Source organism: Hemitrygon akajei, unplaced genomic scaffold, assembly GCF_048418815.1.
Source record: "Hemitrygon akajei unplaced genomic scaffold, sHemAka1.3 Scf000241, whole genome shotgun sequence".
Taxonomy (NCBI): domain Eukaryota; kingdom Metazoa; phylum Chordata; class Chondrichthyes; order Myliobatiformes; family Dasyatidae; genus Hemitrygon; species Hemitrygon akajei.
Genome location: NW_027332121.1, coordinates 86,706 through 112,027, shown reverse-complemented (window position 1 = coordinate 112,027; position 25,322 = coordinate 86,706). Strand labels below are relative to the sequence as shown.

Genomic DNA, 25,322 nt, shown 5'->3' with positions numbered 1-25,322 from the left:
CTGTGAGATCCCACACACACCCCTGACAGGTTCCTGACACACTGTGAGATCCCACACACCGCTGACAGGATTCAAAGCCACTTTGAGATGCCACACACCCCAACCACCCACCCGCAGTGCATGTGCTGATAAGCCAAGTTACTTCTTTGTATTTTGAATCAGTGATGGTGAGAGGTGAGGGGGAGCTGTGATTCCCCGACCTGTTCCTTTGACAGAATGCCCACTACCCTCTTCTCCATCTCGATACGCCACATCAACACTGGAGACGAAAACTTTCTTCCTCAGGAAAAAATGACAGCTGTGACAGTAGTGGGCGATTGTCGGGTATGGGACAGTCGGGGGTCAGTAAACTACCAGGGAAATACTGACCTTCACAACACAGTTAATGTGGAAATGTGTTGACCTTGTGTTTATCTAGACCAGGCCTCTCTGTCCAGTCAGCGGTCTGTTAATTGAATTTACTTTATTGTACGAACGTCCATTGATGAATCCATTAATGCAACAGCTCTGAGCTAACTCTTGTGTGCTAAATACTGAATTCAGCATTGAGGCATCTAACAGTTTGTCCACTGTCTGTTCCCATGGAAGGTGTTCAACAGAAACACAAGGAGACTCTGCGGGCACAAACTGAAACACTGAGAGTGAACACGATCCTGATGAGGGAGAAGGTGAAGGTTTTCCAGCTGGTTGATCGATACGCTGAGCTCACGGTCATTTCTACTGTTCGAGATCGGAGACTGGTGGAACATGAACTGCTGGCAAGAGGCAGAGACCACGAGGAGTGGAGAGAGAAACATCTCTGTGGTAAGTTGGAAAAACTCCGGACTGATCAGCTGTTCCAGAGAAGCTTTTCCCGAAGTAAATCCAAATCTGGAAGTTCGGCAGCAGTGGCCGGATTCCCGGGGATCGGGGAAAACAACATTGGTACAAAAGATTGTTTATGACTGGGCCAAGGGGAAAATATACCAACAGTTCCAGTTTGTCTTCAGATTCAAATTCCGGGATTTAAACTCCATTAACTGCAGAATAAACCTGAGGGAACTGATTCTGGATCAGTATCCTTACTTTGGGAATATCCTGAGGGAGGTCTGGAAGAACCCAGAGGGATTGCTGTTTATATTCGATGGTTTGGATGAATTCAATGACACAATTGATTTTGCTGACAGTCGGAGAGACACAGAACCTCAGTCCACATGCACAGATCCTGAATTCAAGTGCAAGGTGTCTGACATTGTGTACAGTTTAATCCAGGGCAAGCTGCTCCCAGGGTGTTCAGTGCTTGTGACCACCCGCCCCACTGCGTTACATTTATTGGAAAGGGCAGAGATCAGTATCTGGGCTGAAATCCTGGGATTTGTTGGTGAAGAACGGAAGGAATATTTCATCAGGCATTTTGAAGATCAGACGGTGGCGGAAGCTGTTTTCAAACACGTGAAGGAGAACGAGATCCTGTACACCATGAGCTACAACCCCTCCTACTGCTGGATCCTCGCTCTGGCACTGGGCCCCTTCTTCACACAAAGAGTCAGGGACCCACAGCGAGTTCCCAAGACCATCACCCAACTGTACTCCTACTATATTTACAACATCCTGAAAAACCACGGCCGTGAGATTGAAAACCCCCGTGATGTGTTACTCAGGGTTGGTCAGATGGCCTTCAGAGGAGTGTCTGAGAAGAAGATTGTGTTTTCAGATGGAGATTTGATCAACTACAATCTGCAGCCTTCCCAGTTCCTGTCCGGGTTCCTGATGGAGCTTTTGGAGAGAGAGGATTCTGCCCGGAGCGTGGTGTACACATTCCCACACCTCACCATCCAAGAATTTGTAGCTGCAGTCGCAAAATTCCTGAATCCACATCCCAGGGATATCCTGAAATTCCTCACTGAAGTCCACAACACGACAGATGGGCGATTTGAGGTATTTCTCCGTTTTGTTGCTGGTCTCTCCAACCCAATGACAGCTCGGTGCCTGGAGGAGTTTCTGGGTCCATTTCCTCATCAAACAACCTGCCGGGTGATTGACTGGGTGAAGGAGGAGGTTAGACGTCAGAGTGGAAACACATGGAGTGAAGCTGGTAAAAGGAGCCTGCTGAACACATTGCACTACCTGTTTGAGTCTCAGAATCGTGGACTGGCTCAGGCCGTACTGGGATTTGTGGGAACACTTTCATTCAGTGGAATGACACTGACCCCGATTGACTGCGCTGTCCTGTCTCATGTCATCGGACTCTGTGATACAATAAAACACCTCGACCTGGAGAACTGCCACATTCAGTGTGAAGGAATCCAGCGGCTGGGACCCGGGCTGCACAAGTGCCAGGAGCTGAGGTAACTTGATTTATCTCTCACTCTGAACTGTGAAACTGTTCCATTGTATTGTTTCAACGTAAAGGAATTTTGGTAAATTTGTAGTAAATCAGATTGTGAAGAATTGTGACAAATGCCCAGGGGATCGGTCAGTAATTCCCCAAGGACAGGAGGGTTCTGTTGTTCCTTGTGAAGGGATGTTGGAGACTTCATCAGATCAGTGAACAACGGCCATTGGTTTAATGGTAGTAAATCACAGGAATGGCCGTGTTTCTCGCTGCCTGTGACACGTCCATTGACAATGTTCCTTCTCACTGTTACTGACACCCAGACCGACACTGACTGCAGCAGGTAGGTCAGAGATTCACACCCACTTCCCGGTGAGGGACAAGAGACCGTCAGCAGACTGTCTCAGTGAGAAGGAAAGAAATACCATTGTGAGATTGTCCTCCCACTGCCCTTCCCCGTGTGTGACTTTGCTCACTTCCAGATACGCAAAGAGCGAGGGCGCATCTCCTCTGGGCCTCTGTTCAGACCCAACACACACGTACAAAAAATTTCTGCATCCTCTCATCTTGTAGGATTATCATTTTCCCCTGGAATCCTCCTGTGGCATTTCTCATCCCAATCCCCCTTCCATTCTTTGGAATCTTGCCCCCATCCCTATTCCTCCTGTGGGCTCTCTATTACTCTTTCCTCATCCTCCTGTGGGATGTCTTTTCCACACCCCCCCTTCCTGTGTGATCTCTCTTCCCCATCCCCCTTCCTTCTATGGATTTCTCTTCCCCATCCCTTCCTGCTGTTGGAACTCTCTTCCCCACACCCTTTCCTCCTGTGGGATCTCTCTCCCCCATCGACTTCTTCCTGTCAGATCTCTCTTTGGCATGCCCCATTGTCCTGTGGAATTTCTCTTCCCCAACCCCCTTCCTGCTGTGGGATCTCCCTTCCCAATCCCACATCCTCCTGTGGGATCTCCCTTCCCCATCCCCCTTCCTCCTTTGGGATCTTGCTTCCCCATCCCCCTTCCTCCTGTGGGATCTCCCTTCCCCATCCCCCTTCCTCCTTTGGGATCTTGCTTCCCCATCCCCCTTCCTCCTGTGGGATCTCTCTTTCCCATCCCCATCCCCTTTCGCCTGTGGGAACTCTCCTCCCCATAGAATCATAAAATCATAGAACACTACAGCACAGAAAACAAGCCATTCAGTCCTTCTAGTCTGTACCAAAACTTTATTCCGCTAGTCCCATTGACCTGCACCCAGTCCATAACCATCCAGTCCTCTCCCATCCATGTATCTATCCAATTTATTCTTAAAGCTTAAGAGTGAGTCCACATTTTCCCCATCAGATGGCAGCTCGTTCCACACTCTCACCACTCTCTCAGTGAAGAATTTCCCCCTAAACCTTTCCCCTTTCACGCTGAAGCCACGTCTTCTCATTTGTATCTCTCCTAATCTATGCCTATTCGCATTTACCCTGTCTATACCCTCATAATGTTGTAAACCTCTATCAAATCTCCCCTCATTCTTCTACGCTCCAAGGAATAAAGTCCTAACCTGTTCAATCTTTCCCTGTAACTCAACTCCTGAAGACCCAGCAACATCCTAGTAAATCTTCTCTGCACTTTTTCAAACTTACTGATATCCTTCCTATAGTTAGGTGACCAGAACTGCACACAATACTCCATATTTGACCTTACCAATGCCTTATACAACCTCACCATAATATTCCAACTCCTGGACTCAGTACTTTGATTTATGAATGCCAGGATGCCAAAAGCCTTCTTTACAACCCTGTCTACCTGTGACGCCACTTTCAGGGACTTATGTATCTGAATCCCCAGATCCCTTTGTTCCTCCGAACTCTTCAGTGCCCTACCGTTTATCGTGTATGTCGTACCTTGATTTGTCCTTCCAAAATGGAACACCTCACACTTGTCTGCATGAAATTCCATCTGCCATTTTCTGGCCCATTCTTCCAGTTGGTCCAGATCCCTCTGCAAGCTTTGAAAGCCTTCCTCGCTGTCCACAACGCCTCCATCTTAGTATCATCCACAAACCTGCTGATCCAATTTATCACATTATCATCTAGATCATTGATATAGACAACAAACAACAATGGTCCCAGCACAGATCCCTGAGACACACCACTAGTCACAGGCCTCCAGTCTGAGAAGCAATCATCCACTACCACTCTCTGTCTTCTCCCACACAGCCAATTCGAATCCAGTGTACAACCTCTCCATGGATACCTAGTGTCTGGACCTTTAGAATTAACCTCTTATGTGGGACCTTGTCAAAGGCCTTACAAAAGTCAATGTAGACAACATCCACAGCCTTTCCTTCATATGCATTCTTGGTAACCTCCTCGAAAAACACTACAAGATTCATTAAACATGATCTACCACATACAAAGCCATGCTGACTATCTTTAATCAGCCCTTGGCTGTCCAAACCCTTGTATATCCGATCTCTCAGAACAACTTTTGATAATTTACCTACTACTGATGTCAGGCTTACTGGCCTGTAATTACCTGGTGTACTTTTGGAGCCTTTTTCAAACAACGGAACAACATAAACTACCCTCCAATCCTCCGGCACCGCACCCGTGGCTGAGGACATTTTAAATATTTCTGCCAGGGCCCCTGCAATTTCTACACTAGTCTCTCTCAAGGTCCGAGAAAATATCATGTCAGTCCCGGAGATTTATCTACCTTTATTCACTGTAAGGCAGCAAGCAGCTCCTCCTCTTTAATCTCCATATGCTCCATGACACTACTGTTTGTTTCCCTTAATTCCATATCCACTATGCCAGTTTCCTGAGTAAACACTGACGCAAAAAAAACCTGTTTAAGATCTCCCCCATCTCGTGAGGCTCCACACACAGACGACCACTATGATCTATCAGGGGACCAATTTTGTCCTTTACTATCCTTTTACTCTCAATATACTTGTAGAAACCCTTCAGGTTTACCTTCACATTATCTGCCAAAGCAACCTCATGTCTTCTTTTTGCCTTCCTGATTTCCTTCTTTAGTATTCCCTTACATTCTCTATACTCTTCAAGTACCTCATTTGTTCCTTGTTGCCTATACCTGCTAAACACCTTCTTAACCAGATCACCTATATCCCTCGAAAACCAAGGTTCCCTATGCCTGTTAACTTTGCCTTTAATCCTGGCAGGAACATGCAAACTCTGCACTCTCAAAATTTCACCCTTGAAGGCGTTCCACTTACTAAACACATCCTTGCCAGAAAACAACTTATCCCAGTCCACTCTTCCCAGATCCTCTCTCATTTCCACAAAATTGACCCTTCTCCAATTCAGAACCTTTACTGGTGGACCAGTCCTATCCTTATCCATAATTATCTTGAAACTAATGACATTATGGTCACTGGACCCAAAATGTTTGCTTACATATACTTCTGTCACCTGACCTGTCTGGTTCCCTAATAGGAGATCAGGTACTGCACCCTCTCTCGTTGGTACCTCAATATATTGATTTAGAAAACTTTCCTGAACACATTTGACAAACTTCACGCCATCTAACCCTTTCTCAGAGTGGGCGTCCCCGTCAATATGTGGAAAGTTAAAATCCCCTACGATTACAACTTTCTGTTTCTTACATTGGTGTGCTACCTCTCTACAGATTTGCTCCTCCAATTCTCTCTGACTATTAGGCCGTATATAATAATACCCTATTCGTGTGGTCACGCCTTCCCCGTTCCTCAGCTCCACCCATATGGCTTCTATAGACGAACCCTCCGGGCTGTCCCGTCTACGCACAACTGTGAGATTCTCCCTGACTGGTAATGCCACTCCTCCCCCTTTCATCCCTCCGCCCTATCACCTCTGAAACAACGGAACCCCGGAACATGAAGCTGCCAGTCCTGCCCCTCCTGCAAACCAAGTCTTACTAATAGCAATAATGTTGAAATCATCATGTGCCAATCCACGCCCTAAACTCATCTGCCTTACCAACAATACTCCTTGCATTGAAATAGATGCACCTGAGAACATTTCTATCACGTACAAACCTTTGATATCTGTCTATACAAGCAGTCCTCGCATGACCCTTATCCTCCTCCGCATCACTATCTGCTCTAACACTCTGGTTCCCCTCCCCCTGCAATCTAGTTTAAAACCCCCGGAGCAGAACTTGCTAACCTACTGGCAAGGATGTTAGTCCCCCTCCAGTTCAGAATCAGAATCAGAATCAGACTTTAATCGCCAAGTACCTGTGCACATACAAGGAATTTACTTCCGGCAGATGTTGTCTCTCTGCTCATAACAATAATAATGATAAATATAAATGAAAATATAGATTATACATACAGGTAGTGCAATCCAAGTAATAGTTAGCCGACAGTTAACCGGCAGTTAACTGTTCAGCAAAGTGACCGCAGTAGGGAAAAAACTTCTCCAGTGCCTATTAGTCTTAGTCTGGAGGGATCTGAAGTGCCTACCAGACGGAAGCAGATCAAACAGTCCGTGCGCAGGATGGGAGGTGTCCTTTATGATGTTCCCCGCCCTCTTCTTCAACCTGGAAGAGTACAGGTCCACAATAGAGGGCAGGGAGGCTCCAATGATGCGCTCGGCAGTCCTCACTGTGCGCTGTAGTCTGGTTCTATCCTGCTTGGTGGCGGCTCCAAACCACACAATGATGGAGGTGCACAGGACAGACTCAATGACTGCAGTGTAGAACTGCAGCAGCAATTCCTGAGGCAGACCGTATTTCCTCAAGTTCAGGTGCAAACTGTCCAATTCGAACTGGTCGCACCTCCCCTAGAAGAAAGCCCAATTGTCCAGAAACATGAACCCAACCCTCATGCACCATCCCCTCAGCCACGTATTCAGCTGCATTATCTTCCTATTTCTAGCCTCACTAGCACGTGGCACGGGTAGCAATCCACCTGTGAGATCTCGCTTTCCCATCCCCCTTTCATCCTCTGGGCCCTCTGTTCCCACACCACCTTCCTTCCAACTGTTGGATCTCTCCTCAGCATCCACCTTCCTCCTGTGGGATCCCTCATCCCCATCCCCCTTCCTCCTGTGGGATCCCTCTTCCCCATCCCCCTTCCTTCTGTGGGATCTCCCTTCCCCATTCCTCCCTGCTGTGGGATCTCTCATCCGCTTCCCCCTTCCTGCTATGGGATCTCTCTTCTCCATACCCCTTCCTCCTGTGGGCTCTCTGTTCCCTATACACCTTCCGCCTGTGGGATCTCTCATCACCAGTTCCTTTCCTCCTGATGAATCTCTCTTCCCCATCCCCATTCCCACAGTGGAATCTCTCTTCTCCACCCCCCATGCTCCTGTGGGATCTCTCTTCCGCATCCCCTTTCACCCTATGGGGCCTCTGTTCCCATCCCACTTCCATCTGTTGGATCTCTCTTCCCCAACTCCCTTCCTACTGTGGGATCTCTCTTCCCCATCCACCTGACCCCTGTGGGGGCTCTGTTTCCATCCCTCCACTTCCTATGGGATCTTGCTTCCCCATTTCCCTTCCTCCTGTACATCTCTCTTCTCCATTCCCCATCCTGTTGTGGGATCTCTCTTCCCCATCCCCCTTCCTATGGGATCTCTCTTCTCCATACCCCTTCCTCCTGTGGGCTCTCTGTTCCCTATACACCTTCCGCCTGTGGGATCTCTCATCACCAGTTCCTTTCCTCCTGATGAATCTCTCTTCCCCATCCCCATTCCCACAGTGGAATCTCTCTTCTCCACCCCCCATGCTCCTGTGGGATCTCTCTTCCGCATCCCCTTTCACCCTATGGGGCCTCTGTTCCCATCCCACTTCCATCTGTTGGATCTCTCTTCCCCAACTCCCTTCCTACTGTGGGATCTCTCTTCCCCATCCACCTGACCCCTGTGGGGGCTCTGTTTCCATCCCTCCACTTCCTATGGGATCTTGCTTCCCCATTTCCCTTCCTCCTGTACATCTCTCTTCTCCATTCCCCATCCTGTTGTGGGATCTCTCTTCCCCATCCCCCTTCCTATGGGATCTCTCTTCCCTATCCCCCTTCCTCCTGTGGGATCTCTCTTCCCAATCCTCTACATCGGGTGGGATCACACTTCCCCATCCCACTTCCTCCCGGGGCATTTATTTTCCCCATCCCTCTTCCTCCTATAGAACTTTCCTACTCATCCCCCAACCTCCTGTATGATCTCGCTTCCCCACCCACTTCCTCCTGTCTCATCTCTCGTCCCCATGCCCGATCACCCTATGGGATCTCTATTCCCCATTCCCCTTCCTCCTGTGGGATCTGTCTGTGGGATTGTGCTGTGAGGATTACATTCCTTGACTTCTCTAGTGCCTTTAACACCATCCAGCCCAAGATCTTAAAGCACAAACTAACGGAGATGGGAGTAGACTCTCACATGGTGGATTGGATAGTGGACTACTTGACAGATAGACCTCAGTATGTGCGGTTGGGAGACTGTAGGTCTGACACGGTGGTCAGCAGCACAGGAGCACCACAGGGAACCGTACTCTCTCCGGTCCTGTTCACCCTGTACACATCAGACTTCCAATATAACTCGGAGTCCTGCCATGTGCAGAAGTTCGCTGATGACACGGCCATAGTGGGGTGTGTCAGGAATGGACAGGAGGAGGAGTATAGGAAACTGATACAGGACTTTGTGATATGGTGCAACTCAAACTACCTGCGTCTCAATATCACCAAGACCAAGGAGATGGTGGTGGACTTTAGGAGATCTAGGCCTCATATGGAGCCAGTGATCATTAATGGAGAATGTGTGGAGCAGGTTAAGACCTACAAGTATCTGGGAGTACAGTTAGACGAGAAGCTAGACTGGACTGCCAACACAGATGCCTTGTGCAGGAAGGCACAGAGTCGACTGTACTTCCTTAGAAGGTTGGCGTCATTCAATGTCTGCAGTGAGATGCTGAAGATGTTCTATAGGTCAGTTGTTGAGAGCGCCCTCTTCTTTGTGGTGGCGTGTTGGGGAGGAAGCATTAAGAAGAAGGACGCCTCACGTCTTAATAAGCTGGTAAGGAAGGCGGGCTCTGTCGTGGGCAAAGTACTGGAGAGTTTAACATCGGTAGCTGAGCGAAGGGCGCTGAGTAGGCTACGGTCAATTATGGAAAACCCTGAACAGCCTCTACATAACACCATCCAGAGACAGAGAAGCAGTTTCAGCGACAGGTTGCTATCGATGCAATGCTCCTCAGACAGGATGAAGAGGTCAATACTCCCCAATGCCATTAGGCTTTACAATTCAACTGCCAGGACTTAAGAACTTTTTTTTAAAGCTATTATTAATGCTTTTTGAGATAGTGATTTAGATGCATATCATATTTTTACTGAGTTAAGTATTGTATGTAATTAGTTTTGCTACAACAAGTGTATGGGACATTGGAAAAAATGTTGAATTTCCCCATGGGGATGAATAAAGTATCTATCTATCTATCTATCTATCTATCACCACCCCCCTTCCTCCTATGGGATCTCTCTTCCCCATTCCCCTTCATTCTGTGGGATTTCTCTCCCCCATCCACTTTCATCCTGTGGGATCTCTCATCACCATCCCCCTTCCTCCTGTGGCATCTGTCGTCACCACCCCCTTTCCTCCTGAGGGATTGCTCTTCCCTATCCTACTTCCTACGGTGGGATCTCTCTTCCCCATCCCACTTCCTCCTGTGGGATCTCTCTTCCCTATCCCTCTTCCTCCTTTGGGATCGCTCGTCCACCCGACTTCCTCCTGTGGGCTCTCTCTTCCCCATCCCTCTTCCTCCTTTGGGTCATCATAATGCCCCCTCTTCTTGTGGGATCTGTCTTGTCCCTGCACATGTATCTCTCTTCCCCATCCCACATCCTCCTGTCGGATCTCTCTTCCCCATTCTCCTTCCAACTGTGGGAAATCTCCCCACCATCTTTCTTCCTAGGGATATATCTTCCCCAACCCCCTTTCATCCTGTGGGATCTCTATTCCCCATGCCCTTCCTCGTGTGGGATCTCCCTTCCCCATACCCCTTCCTCCTGTGGGATCTCTCTTCCGCATACCCCTTCCTCCTGTGGGATCTCTCTTTCCCATCCCCATTAGTCATGAGGTATCTCTCCTACTCATCCCACATCCTCCTACGGGATCTCTCTTCCGCATGCTCCTTCATCCTATGTGATCTCTCTTCACAATCCCACTTCATCCTGTGGGATCTCTCTTCCACATCCTCCTTGTGGGATCTGTCTTGCCCATTACATTCCTGCTATTGGATATCTCTTCTCATCCACTTTCCTGCTCTGGCATCTCTTTACCCCCATCGAACTTCCTTCTATGGGATCTCTCTTCCCCATCCCCCTTCCTCCTGTGGGATCTCTTTTCCCCATCCCTCTTCCTCCTGTGGGATCTCTCTTCCCCATCCCTCTTCCTCCTGTGGGATCTCTCTTCCCCATCCCTCTTCCTCCTGTGGGATCTCTCTTCCCCATCCCTCTTCCTCCTGTGGGATCTCTCTCCCCCATCCCCCTTCCTCCTGTGGTATCTCTCTTCCCCATCCCTCTTCCTCCTGTGAGATCTCTCTCCCCCATCCCCCTTCCTCCTGTGAGATCTCTCTCCCCCATCCCCCTTCCTCCTGTGGTATCTCTCTTCCCCATCCCTCTTCCTCCTGTGGGATCTCTCTCCCCCATCCCCCTTATTCCTGTGGGATCTCTCTTCCACATCCCTCTTCCTCCTGGCCGATCTCTCAACCCCTTCCCCCTTCATCCTGTTTAATCCCGCTCTCTCCATTCCCCTTCCTCCCATGGGATCTCTCTTCCCCATCCCTCATCCTACTGTGGGATCTCTCTTCCACATCCCCTTTCCTCCAGTGGTATCTCTTCCCATCCCCCTTCCTCCTGTGGTATCTCTCTACCAAATCCCCTTCCTCTTATGGGATCTCTCTTCCCCATCCCCCTTCCTCCTGTGGGATCTCTCTTCCCCATCCCCCTTCCTCCTGTGGGATCTCTCTTCCCCATCCCCCTTCCTCCGGTGGGATCGCTTTTCCCCATCCCCCTTCCTCCGGTGGGATCTCTCTTCCCCATCTCCCTTCCTCCTGTGGGAGCTCTCTTCCCATTCATCCTTCCACCTGAGTGAACTCTCCTCCCCACACCCCTTCATAGAATCATAAAATCATAAAACACCAGCGCACAGAAAACAAGCCATTCGGCCCTTCTGCTCTGTGCCAAAACTTTATTCCGCTTGTCCCATTGACCTGTACCCAGTCCATAACCCTCCTGACCTCTCCCATCCATGCATCTATCCAATTTATTCTTAAAACTTAAGAGTTATTCCGCGTTTTCTACATCAGATGGCAGCTCGTTCCAAACTATCACCACTCTCTGAGTGAAGAAATTCCCTCTAAACATTTCCCCTTTCACCCTGAAGCCAAGTCCTCCTGTAATTTATCTCTCCTAATGTATGTGGAAAGAGCCTATTCGCATTTACCCTGTCTATACCCCTCAGAGTTTTGTAAACCTCTTTGAAATCTCCCCGCATTCTTCTGCGCTCCAAGGAATAAAGTCCTAACCTGTTCAATCTTTCCCTGGAACTCAACTCCTGAAGACCAGGCAACATCCTAGTAAATCTTCTCTGCACTTTTTCAAACTTACTGATATCCTTCCTATAGTTCAGTGACCAGAACTGCACACAATACTCCATATTTGGCCTTACCAATGTCCTATACAATCTCACCATAACACCCCAACTCCTATACTCAGTACTTTGATTTATGAATGCCAGGATGCCAAAAGCCTTCTTTACAACCCTGTCTACCTGTGATGCCACTTTCAGGGAATTATGTATCTGAACTCCCAGATCCCTTTGTTCCTCCACATTCCTCAGTGCCCTACCATCTACTGTGTATGTCCTACCTTGATCTGTCCTTCCAAAATGCAACACCTCACACTTGTCTGCATTAAAGTGGTGACTAGTGGAGTGCCTCAGGGATCTGTACTGGGTCCAATGTTGTTTGTCATATACATTAATGATCTGGATGATGGAATGGTAAATTGGATTAGTAAGTATGCAGATAATACTAAGATAGGTGACGTTGTGGATAATGAAGGTTTTCAAAGCTTGTTGTTCAAAGATTTAGGCCAGTTAGAAGAGTGGGCTGAAAGATGGCAGATGGAGTTTAATGTTGATATGTGTGAGGTGATACATTTTGGTAGGAATAATGCAAAAAGGACATATATGGTAAATGGTAGGGCACTGAGGAATGCAACAGAACAGAGTGATCTAAGAATAATGGTGCACAGTTCCCTGAAGGTGGAATCTCGTGTGGATAGGGTGGTGAAGAAAGCTTTTGGTATACTGGCCTTTATAAATCAGAGCATTGAGTATAGGAGTTGGGATGTAATGTTAAAATTGTACAAGGGATTGTTAAGGCCAAATTTGGAGTATTCTGTACAGTTCTGGTCACCAAATTATAGGAAAAATGTCAACAAAATAGAGACTGTACAAAGTAAATTTACTAGAATATTACCTGGGTTTCAGCACCTAATGAACAAGTTAGGTCTTTATTCTTCGGAGCCTAGAAGGTTGAGGGGGGACTTGATAGAGGTATTTAAAATTATGAAGGGGATAGATAGAGTTGACGTGGATAGTCTTTTTTCCATTCAGACTAGGGGAGATTCGAACAAGAGGGAATGAGTTGAGAGTGAAAGGGCAAAAGTTTAGGGGTAACACAAGGGAGAACTTCTTTACTCAGAGAGTGGTCGCTGTGTGGAACGAGCTTCCAGTAGAAGTGGTAGAGGCGGGTTCGATTTTGTCATTTTAAAAAACTTGGATAGGTATATGGACAGGAAAGGAATGGAATGGGGGGTTATGGGCTGAGTGCAGGTAGGTGGGACTCGGTGAGAGTAAGCATTCGGCACAGACTAGAAAGGCCGAGATGGCCTGTTTCCATGCTGTAATTGTTATATGGTTACATGTCATATGTTATAAATTCCATCTGCCATTTTCTGGCCAATTTTTCCAGTTGGTCCAGATCCCTCTGCAAGCTTTGAAAGCCTTCCTCACTGTCCACAACGCCTCCATCTTAGTGTCATCAGCAAACCTGCTGATCCAATTTATCACAATATCGTCTAGATCATTGATATAGACAACAAACAACAATGGTCCCAGCACAGATCCCTGAGGCCCACCACTAGTCACAGGCCTCCAGTCTCAGAAGCAATCATCCACTACCACTCTCTGTCTTCTCCAACTCAGCCAATTTTGAATCCAGTTAACAACCTCTCCATGGATACCTAGTGTCTGAACCTTCTGAACTAACCTTTTATGTGGGACCTTGTCAAAGGCCTTACTAAAGTTCATGTAGACAATATCCACAGCCTTTCCTTCATATGCATTCTTGGTAACCTCCTCGAAAAACACTACAAGATTCATTAAACATGATCTACCAGATACAAAGCCATGTTGACTATCTTTAATCAGCCCTTGGCTGTCCAAATCCTTGTATATCCGATCTCTCAGAACACCTTTTGATAATTTACCTACTACTGATGTCAGGCTTACTGGCCTGTAATTACCTGGTGTACTTTTGGAGCCTTTTTCAAACAACGGAACTACATGAGCTACCCTCCAATCCTCCGGCACCGCACCCGTGGCTGAGGACATTTTAAATATTTCTGCCAGGGCCCCTGCAATTTCTACACTAGTCTCTCTCAAGGTCCGAGAAAATATCATGTCAGGCCCGGGGGATTTATCTACCTTTATTCACTGTAAGGCAGAAAGCAGCTCCTCCTCTTTAATCTCTATATGTTCCATGACACTACTGTTTGTTTGCCTTAATTCCATATCCGCTATGCCAGTTTCCTGAGTAAACACTGATGCAAAAAACTGTTTAAGATCTCCCCCATCTCATGAGGCTCCACACATAGACGACCACTCTGATCTTCAAGGGGACCAATTTTGTCCTTTACTATCCTTTTACTCTTAATATACTTGTAGAAACCCTTCGGGTTTACCTTCACATTATCTGCCAAAGCAACCTCATGTCTTCGTTTTGCCTTCCTGATTTCCTTCTTTTGTAATCCCTTACATTTTCTATACTCTTCAAGTACCTTATTTGTTCCCTGTTGCCTATACCTGCTAAACACCTACTTAACCAGATCGCCAATATCCCTTGAAAACCAAGGTTCCCTATGCCTGTTAACTTTGCCTTTAATCCTGGCAGGAACATGCAAACCCTGCACCCTCAAAATTTCACCCTTGAAGGCGTTCCACTTACTGAACACATCCTTGCCAGAAAACAACTTATCCTAATCCACTCTTCCCAAATCCTCTCTCATTTCCACAAAATTGACCCTTCTCCAATTCAGAACCTTAACTGGTGGACCAGTCCTATCCTTATCCATAATTATCTTGAAACTAATGACATTAAGGTCACTGGACCCAAAATGTTTGCTTACATATACTTCTGTCACCTGACCTGTCTGGTTCCCTAATAGGAGATCAGGTACTGCACCCTCTCTCGTTGGTACCTCAATATATTGATTTAGAAAACTTTCCTGAACACATTTGACAAACTCCACGCTATCTAACCCTTTCTCAGAGTGGGCGCCGCCATCAATATGTGGAAAGTTAAAATCCTCTACGATTACAATTTTCTGTTTCTTACATCGGTCTGCTAACTCTCTACAGGTTTACTCCTCCAATTCTCTCTGACTATTGGGTGGTCTATAATACAACCCTATTAGTGTGCTCACACTTTCCCCGTTCCTCAGCTCCACCCATATGGCCTCTGTAGACAAGCCCTCCGGGCTGTCCCGTCTACGCACAGCTGTGAGATTCTCCCTGACTGGTAATGCCACTCCTCCCCCTTTCATCCTTCACCCCTAACACGTCTAAAACAACGGAACCCCGGAACATGAAGCTGGCGCTTTTAAGGAATATAAAAGTGGATAAATCTCCAGATCCTGACAGGATATTCCCTAGGACCATGAGGGAGGTTAGTGTAGAAATAGCAGGGGCTCTGACAGAAATATTTCAAATGTTATTAGAAACGGGGATGGTGCTGAAGGATTGGCGTATTGCTCATGTGGTTCCATTGATTAAAAAGGGTTCTAAGAGTAAACCTAGCAATTATAGGCCTGTCAGTTTGATGTCAGTGGTAGGTAAATTAATGGAAGGTATTCTTACAGATGGTATATATAATTATCTGGATAGACAGGGTCTGATTAGGAACAGTCATCATGGATTTGTGCGTGGAAGGTCATGTTTGACAAATCTTATTGAATTTTTTGAAGAGGTTACGAGTAAAGTTGAAAAGGGTAAAGCAGTGGATGTTGTCTATATGGACTTCATTAAGGCCCTTGACAAGGTTCCGCACAGAAGGTTAATTAGGAAGATTCGATCATTAGGTATTAATACTGAAGCAGTAAAATGGATTCAACAGTGTCTGGAGGGAGATGTCAGAGAGTAGTGGTGGATAACTGTCAGGTTGGAGGCCGGTGACTCGTGGTGGGCCTCAGGGATCTGTACTGGGTCCAATGTTGTTTGTCATATACATTAATGATCTGGATGATGGGGTGGTAAATTGGATTAGTAAGCATGCAGATGTGGATAATGAAGTAGGTTTTAAAAGTTTGCAGAGAGATTTAGAACAGTTAGAGGAGTGGGCTGAACGATGGCAGATGGAGTTTAATGCTGATAAGTGTGAGGTACTACATTTTAGTAGGAATAATCCAAATAGGACATACATGGTAAATTGTAGGGCATTGAAGAATGCAGTAGAACAGGGTGATCTAGGAATAATGGTGCATAGTTCCCTGAAGGTGGAGTCTCATGTGGATAGGGTGGTGAAGAAAGCTTTTGGTATGTTGGCCTTTACAAATCAGAGCATTGAGTATAGGAGTTGGGATGTAATGTTAAAATTGTACAAGGCATTGGTAAGACCGAATTTGGAGTATTCTGTACAGTTCTGGTCACCGAATTATAGGAAAGATGTCAATAAAATAGAAAGAGTACAGAGAAGATTTACTAGAATGTTACCTGGGTTTCAGCACCTAAGTTACACAGAAAGATTGAACAAGTTAGGTCTTTATTCTTTGGAGCATAGAAGGTTGAGGGGGGATGATAGAGGTATTTAAACTTATGAGGGGGATAGATAGAGTTGATGTGGATAGGCTTTTTCCATTGAGAATAGGGGAGATTCAAACAAGAGGACATCAGTTGAGAGTTAGGGGGCAAACGTTTAAGGGTAATATGACGGGTAATTTCTTTACTCAGAGAGTGGTAACTGTGTGGAAGGAGCTTCCAGTAGAAGTGGTAGAGGCAGGTTCGGTATTGTCATTTAAAGTAAAATTGGATAGGTATATGGACAGGAAAGGAATGGAGGGTTATGGGCTGAGTGCAGGTCAGTGGGACTAGGTGAGTGTAAGCGTTCGGCACGGACTAGAAGGGCCGAAATGGCCTGTTTCCATGCTGTAATTGTTATATGTTTATATAGTTATTAGTCCTGCCCCTCCTGCAACCAAGTCTTACTAATAGCAATAATGTCAATATCATCATGTGTCAATCCACGACCTAAACTCATCTGCCTTACCTACAATACTCCTTGCATTGAAATAGATGCACCTGAGAACATTTCTATCACGTACAAACCATTGATATCTATCTATGCAAGCAGTCCTCGCATGACCCGTATCCTCCTCCACCTCACTATCTGCTCTAACACTCTGCCCCCTCCGCCTCCAATCTGGTTTAAAACCCCCTGAGCAGAACTTGCCTAACCTACCGGCAAGGATGTTAGTCCCCTCCAGTTCAGGTGCAAACTGTCCAATTTGAACTGGTCGCACCTCCCCTGGAGGAAAGCCCAATTGTCCAGAAACATGAACCCCACCCTCATGCACCATCCCCTCAGCAAAGTATTTAGCTGCATTATCTTCCTATTTCTAGCCTCACTAGCACGTGGCATGGGTAGCATTCCACCGGTGGGATCTCCCTTCCCCATGCCCCTTCCTCCTGTGGGATCTCTCTTCCCCATCCCTTCTTCGTCCAATGGGATCGCTTTTCCTCATACCGCTTCCACCTGTGGGATCTCTGTTCCCCATCCCCCTTCCTGCTTTTGGATCGCTCGTCCATCCGAACTCCTCCTGTGGGCTCTCTCTTCACCGTCCCCCTTCCTCCTGTGGGATCTCTCATCCCCATCCCCTTCCTCCTGTGGGATCTCTATTCACCATCACCCTTTCTCGTGTGGGGCCTCTGTTCCCATCCCCCACTCTTCTTGTGGGATCTCTCTTCCCCATCCCTTTAGCTCGGGTGGGTCTATTTCACTGTGTTCCATTGACATTTCTGCATTTCTGTCAGGAACATTTTGTTTAGCCATCTGGAAATGAGAGAGGATATGTGGAGTTTACAGGGTCACACTGACAGACTAAATTACCGACATTTGGTGAATACCCTGGAGCTGGGCGGTGAGGGACATTGACAGTGATGGGAACTCCGATCAGTGATTTACTGAAGGGTTCATTGTTTCCTGAAATATCCAAGTGAGAGAAATTCCCCCAGACCCAGACCCACGGTTTGAATCACTTTGTTCATCAATCTGTCTGTTTGTGTTTAGACTCGGGAGGAATGAACTGGGAGATTCAGGAGTGAAACTGGTGTCTGCGGCTCTGAGGAACCCGGAGTGTAAAATACAGAAACTGTGGTAAGTACCAGACTGTGGGAGATTGTGTTTACAGTCACTGGGTGTCTGACATTGAACATTAACACGATCAGTAGAAACAAACAAACAGAAAACATACAGCACAATACAGGCCCTTCGGCCCACAACGCTGTGCCGAACATGTGACTACTTTAGAATTACCTCGGTTTTACCCATAGCCCTCTATACTTCTAAGCTCCATGTAGCCTTCCTGGAGTTTAAAGATCCGATCGTTTCCGCCTCCACCACCGCCGCCAGCAGCCCATTCCACGCATTCACCAATCTCTGTGTAAAAAAACTTACCCCTGACCTCTCCTCTGTACCTACTTCCAAGCACCTTAAAACTATGCCCTCTCGTGCTAGCCATTTCAGTCCTGGGGTAGCTGAGCGAAGGGCGCTGAGTAGGCTACGGTCAATTATGGAAAACCCTGAACATCCTCTACATAGCACCATCCAGAGACAGAGAAGCAGTTTCAGCGACAGGTTACTATCGATGCAATGCTCCTCAGACAGGATGAAGAGGTCAATACTCCCCAATGCCATTAGGCTTTACAATTCTACCGCCAGGACTTAAGAACTTTTTTTAAAGCTATTATTAATGCTTTTTGAGTTAGTGATTTAGATGCATATCATATTTTTACTGAGTTAAGTATTGTATGTAATTAGTTTTGCTACAACAAGTGTATGGGACATTGGAAAAAAGGTTGAATTTCCCCATGGGGATGAATAAAGTATCTATCTATCTATCTATCTATCCACACTATCAATGCCTCTCATTATCTTGTACACCTCTATCAGGTCACCTCTCATCCTCCGTCACTCCAAGAGAAATGGCCGAGTTCACTCAACCTATTCTCATAAGGTATGCTCCCCAAACCAGGCAACATCCTTCTAAATCTCCTCTGCACCCTTTCTATGGTTTCCATGTCCTTCCTGTAGTGAGGCGACCGGAGCTGAGCACAGTACTCCAAGTGGGGTCTGACCAGGGTCCTATATATATATATATAGCTGCAACATATAACCATATAAACCATAACAGCATGGAAACAGGCCATCTCGACCCTTCTAGTCCGTGCCGAACGCTTACTCTCACCTAGTCCCACCGACCTGCACTCAGCCCATAATCCCCCATTCCTTTCCTGTCCATATTCCTATGCAATTTTACTTTAAATGACAATACCGAACCTGCCTCTACCACTTCTACTGGAAGCTCATTCCACACAGCCACCACTCTCTGAGTAAAGAAATTCCCCCTCATGTTACCCTTAAACTTTTGCCCCCTAACTCTCAAATCATGTCCTCTTGTTTGAATCTCCCCTACTCTCAATGGAAAAAGCCTATCCACGTCAACTTGATCTATCCCCCTCATAACGTCTCAACTCTTAAACATTACCTCTCGACACTTAAACTCAATCCCACGACTGATGAAGGCCAATACACCGTACGCCTTTTTAACTACAGAGTCAACCTGCATAGCAGCTTTGAGTGTCCTATGTACTCGGACCCCAAGATCCCTCTGATCCTCCACACTGCTAAGTCTTACAATTAATACTGTATTCTATCGCATATTTGACCTACCAAAATGCACCACTTCACACTTATCTGGGTTGAACTCCATTTGCAACTTCTCAGCCCAGTTTTGCATCCTTTTGGTGTCCCTCTGTGACCTCTGACAGCCCTCCACACTATCCACAACACCCCCAACCTTTGTGTCATCAGCAAATTTACTAACACTACCCTCCACTTCCTCATCCAGGTCATTTATAAAAATCACAAAGACTGAGGGTCCCAGAACAGATCCCTGAGGCTCACCACTGGTCATTGGCCTCCATGCAGAATATGACCCATCTACAACCACTCTTTGTCTTCTGTGGGCAAGCCAGTTCTGGATCCACAAAGCAATGTCCCCTTGGATCCCGTGCCTCCTTACTTTCTCAATAAGCCTTGCATTGGGGCACCTTATCAAATGCCTTGCTGAAATCCATATACACTACATCTACTGCTCTACCTTCTGGTCCCGGTGACTTATCCAACTTGATGCTTTCCAAAAGCTCCACCACATCCTCTTTCTTAATATCTACATTCTCAAGCTTTTCAGTCCACTGCAATTCATCCCTACAATTGCCAAGATCCTTTTCCGTTATGAATACTGAAGCAAATGGTTTATTAAATACCTCCGCTATTTCCTCCGGTTCCATACACACTTTTCCATTGTCACACTTGATTGGTCCTATTCTCTCACATCTTATCCTCTTGCTCTTCACATACTTGCAGAATGCTTTGGGGTTTTCCTTAATCCTGTCTGCCAAGGCCTTCTCATGGCCCCTTCCAGCTCTCCTGATTTCATTCTTAAGCTCCTTCCTGCTGGCCTTATAATCTTCCAGATTCATATCATTGCCTCGTTTTTGAACCTTTTGTAAGCTCTTCTTTTCTTCTTGAGTAGATTTACAACAGCCTTTGTGCACCACGGATCTTGTACCCTACCATCCTTTCCATGTCTCATTGGAACGTACCGACTCAGAAGCCCACGCAAATATCCCCTGAACATTTTCTACATTTCTTCGATACGTTTCCCTGAGAACATCAGTTTCCAATTTATGCTTACAAGTTCCAGCCTGATAGTTCCCCTTCCTCATATTAAAGGTTTCCCTAACTTGTCTGTTCCTATCCCTCTCTAAGGCTATGGTAAAAGAGATAGAATTGTGATCACTATCTCCAAAATGCTGTCCCACTGAGAGACCTCACACCAGGCCAGGTTCATTTCCCAATACCAGATCAAGTACAGCCTCTCCTCTTGTAGGCTTATCTACATATTGTATCAAGAAACCTTCCTGAACACACCTAACAAATTCCACCCCATCTAAACCCCTCATTCGAAAGCTGTCCATCAATATTTGGGAAGTTAAAATCTCACACCTCAACAACCCTGTTATTGTTACTCCTTTCCAGAATCTGTCTCCCTATCTGCTCCTCGATGTCCCTGTTACTGTTGGGTGGTCTATACAAAACACCCAGTAGAGTTATTGACCCCTTCCTGTTCCTAACTTACACCCACAGAGACGCCGTATACAACCCCTCCATGACGTCCTCCTTTTCTGTAGCCGTGACACTATCTCTGATCAACAGTGCCAGGTCCCCACCTCTTCTGCCTCCCTCCCTGTCCTTTCTGAAACAATTAAAGCCTGGCATTTGAAGTAGCCATTCCTGCACCTGAGCCATCGGAGTCTCTGTAATGGCCACAACATCATAGCTCCAAGAGCTGATCCACACTCGAAGCTCACCCGCTTTATTCATCATACTCCTTGCATTAACATAGACACATCTCAAACCATCAGACAGAGTGCCTCCCTTCTCTATCACCTGCGTATCCTCCCTTTCACACTGTCTCCAAATTTTCTCTGTTCGTGAGCCAACCTCCCTCTCCTCCATCACATCAATTTGGTTCCCTCCCCCCAGCAATTTTTGTTTAAACTCTCCCCAGTAGCCTTGGCAAACCTTTCTGTCAGGATATTGGTCCCCCTGGGATTCAAGTGCAATCCGTCATTTTTGTACAGGTCACTCCTGCCCCAAAAGAGGTCCCAATGATCCAGAAATCTGCATCCCTGCCTCCTGCTCCAATCCCTCAGTCAATGCGTTTATCCTCCACCTCATCCTAATCTTATTCTCACTGTCACGTGGCACAGGCAGTAATTCCAAGATCACTACCTCTGAGGTCCTGCTTCTCAACTTCCTTCCTAACTCCCTGTAGTCTACTTTCAGGACCTCTTCCCTATTCCTACCTACGTCACTGGTACCAAGATGTACCACGACCTCTGGCTGTTCTCCCTCTCACCGCAGGATATCTTAGACGTGATCAGAAACATCCCATACCCTGGCACCTATGAGGCAAACTACCATCCGAGTTTCTTTCCTGCATCCACAGAATCACCTCTCTGATCCCCTAACTATCTCTGCTGCCATCCTCTTCCTTTCCCCACCCTTTTGAGCCACAGGGCCAGAGGTGTAGCTGTTGTTGCTCCCTCTCCAGCAGTACTCAAACAAGAGTACTTATAATCAAGGGGTACAGCCACAGGGGTACTCTCTAGTACCTGCTTCTTGCCCTTCCCTCTCCTGACTGTGTCCCACTTCTTCAGTCTCCCGTGGCCCCGCTGTGACCACCTGCCTGTGACTCCTCTCTATCACCTACTCGCTCTCCCTGACCAGACGAAGGTCATCGAGCTGCATCTCCAGTTCCCTAACTCGGTCCCTAAGGAGCTGCAGCTCGACACACCGGGTGCAGATGTTGCCGTCCGGGAGGCTGGGAGTCTCCATGATCTCCCACATCTGACACCGAGCACAGAAAACCAGCCTCACACACATACTCTCTGTCTGTATTGTAAACAGATAACCTACCTCGCCTGGACCCTTTATCGCCGAAGACCCCTTGAGCCAAAGCCTTCCTACTCTGTCTCCCGCTCCTCTGACGCTCGCTCTGTAAATCTGTCTTCCTTTTAAACTATTCTGGCTGTTCTCACTGGCCGACTTGCACAGTCGTGCTGAAGAAAAAAATCAGTAATTGTGTTACTGATAAACACTGGGGGTTTGTACCGTCTCCTGTCTCTCTGTGTCCTTCACCCTCACTCTCTCTCATCTCCAGGCTGTGGGATGTCGGTCTCACAGATTCTGGTGCCGAGGATCTCGCCTCCGCTCTCAGTACAAACCCATCACTGACGGAGCTGGACCTGGGTTATAATAAACTGGGAGATTCAGGAGTGAAACTGGTGTCTGCGGCTCTGAGGAAACCGGAGTGTAAAATACAGAAACTGAAGTAAGTACCAGACTGTGGGAGATTGTGTTTACAGTCACTCGGTGTCTGACACTGAACATTAATGTGATCAGTAATTGTGTTACTGATAAACACTGGGGATTTGTACCATCTCCTGTCTCTCTGTGTCCTTCACCCTCACTCTCTCTCATCTCCAGGCTGAACCAGGTCGGTCTCACAGATTCTGGTGCCGAGGATCTCGCCTCCGCTCTCAGTACAAACCGCTCACTGACGGAGCTGGACCTGAGTGGTAATAAACTGGGGGATTCAGGAGTGAAACTGGTGTCTGCGGCTCTGAGGAACCCGGAGTGTAAAATACAGAAACTGTGGTAAGTACCAGACTGTGGGAGATTGTGTTTACAGTCACTGGGTGTCTGACACTGAACATTAATGTGATCAGTAATTGTGTTACTGATAAACACTGGGGATTTGTACCGTCTCCTGTCTCTCTGTGTCCTTCACCCTCACTCTCTCTCATCTCCAGGCTGAGGGATGTCGGTCTCACAGATTCTGGTGCCGAGGATCTCGTCTCCACTCTCAGTACAAACCCATCACTGATGAGGCTGGACCTGACATTAAACTCGTTCACAGACGGATCTGTCCCCACTCTCCACCGCCTCATACTGACCCTCCCGAGTCTGGAGCGGATCGAGTGAGTGTTTGTGTTAATGTTCAATGTGATAAAATATCAGCGGATCCGCGGGTTTTCTGCTGATATTTGTCTGTGAGTGTTGTTGAAACATTAACCCCGGTCCCCTGTTACTGACACTGTTGTGTAATCTGTTTATTTCATCTTTATTCTCCCATCTGTTTCAGGCTGTGGAACAATCGGTTCAGTCGGACCGCGAGGAAGGAACTGAGATCTCTGGAGGAACTCAGACCCGGACTGAGAGTGTGGACCTGAACATCTGAATGTGTGAACATCCCCGCCCGCGGACATTTTGGCCGATTCCCCGCCCTCCCCTTTAACTCCCGCCCTTACCTTTAATAGCCGCGCGCCGGGGCTGATTCCCAACGGTTTTAACGGAACCGGACTCGCGCTGTGTGTCGCTCGGAACGGTCCCGCAGTGACATGTTTCCGCCTGCTGTCCGGCGGGGCAGCTTCCGCCGGATGTGCGTGACCGAGACTCCCACGTGACACCCCGGAGAATTACCCAGACAGGAAGAGCCCGGGGGCCGGGGCTCAGTCTGGGACACCTGTGTCCCGGGGTGGGATTATCCCGGGAGAGAATCATTTTGCTCCCTTTGCTGAGGACGGTGCATTCGGCAGCCTGGCTGATATAATGATGTTAAATTGACAAATCCCTCGGCAGTGACCCTGGATCTGCAGCGATCGCGGACACGACCCTGAAATGTGATTTTATAATCATCGGTTCCCCGATGCAGAGTGACGGTGAGAAACGGGACTGATTATTGAAACTGTCACTCGTTGTCACCAGTCAGTTAATTGTGTATGACTCTGAGTGAGTCGATTTACATTTGTCATGATGATATCAATAAACCGCTGTAACTTCCTGTCTTGGTGTCAGACTTTGGTCTCATTAAAGGAGAAACAGTGACCTGGGGTTACTGCTGCCCCCAGCACCCGATGAACTGAAATAATACTTGGTAAATGGTAGGGCATTGGGGAATGCAGTAGAACAGAGTGATCTAGGAATAATGGTGCATAGTGTCCTGAAGGTGGAATCTCATGTGGATAGGGTGGTAAAGAAAGCTTTTGGTATGCTGGCCTTTATAAATCAGAGCATTGAGTATAGGAGTTGGGATGTAATGTTAAAATTGTACAAAGCATTGGTGAGGCCGAATTTGGAGTTTTGTGTACAGTTCTGGTCACTGAATTATAGGAAAGATGTCACAAAAACAGAGAGAGTACAGAGAAGATTAACTAGAATGTTACCTGGGTTTCAGCACCTAAGTTACAGGGAAAGATTGAACAAGTTAGCTCTTTATTCTTTGGAGCATAGAAGGTTGAGGGGGGACTTAATAGAGGTATTTAAAATTATGAGGGGGATGGATAGAGTTGACGTAGATAGGCTTTTTCCATTGAGTGTAGGGGAGATTCAAACAAGAGGACATGAGTTGAGAGTTAGGGAGCAAAAGTTTAGGGGTAACACGATGGAGAACAACTTTACTCAGAGAGTGGTAGCTGTGTAGAACGAGCTTCCAGTAGAAGTGGCAGAGTCAGGTTTGATTTTGTCATTAAAAAAAATGGATAGGTATATGGACAGGAGAGGAATGGATGGTTATGGGGTGAGTGCAGGTCGATGAGACATGGTAGAGAGTGAGTGTTTAGCACGGAAGAGAAGGGCCAAGATGGCCTGTCCCATCAGACACTCCCGGGGTCACACACAGACTGAATGTCCCTCCATACTGTCCCATCACACACTCCCGGGATGAGACGCAGAGTGAATCTCCCTCTGCACTGTACCATCACAGACTCCTGGTGTCAGACTCAGAGTGAAGCTCCCTCAAAACCATCCCATCACAAACTCCCAGTGTCAGACACAGTGAATCTCCCTCTGCATTGTACCAGCATACACTTTCCTTTTACAATATTTTTATTCAGAAG

At 47.1% G+C, this 25,322-nt stretch overlaps 1 protein-coding gene across 2 annotated transcripts; it reads left to right on the top strand.

The window, feature by feature from the left end:
• Positions 1-588: 588 nt before the first annotated feature.
• Positions 589-24,268, top strand: LOC140724482 (NACHT, LRR and PYD domains-containing protein 12-like). 2 transcript variants are annotated; one of them, XM_073038931.1, is made up of 6 exons: positions 589-2,327; positions 17,866-17,952; positions 22,586-22,756; positions 22,912-23,082; positions 23,238-23,405; positions 23,570-24,268. In XM_073038931.1, the coding sequence occupies exons 1-6, from the start codon at positions 748-750 to the stop codon at positions 23,655-23,657; spliced, it is 2,265 nt and encodes a 754-aa protein (XP_072895032.1). In that variant the 5' UTR covers positions 589-747; the 3' UTR covers positions 23,658-24,268. The 2 variants fall into 2 exon arrangements, 1 of the variants encoding a protein (XP_072895032.1); XR_012098141.1 differs by lacking the exons at positions 23,238-23,405; positions 23,570-24,268 and adding an exon at positions 18,748-18,811 and having other exon boundaries at positions 22,912-23,050.
• Positions 24,269-25,322: the final 1,054 nt, after the last annotated feature.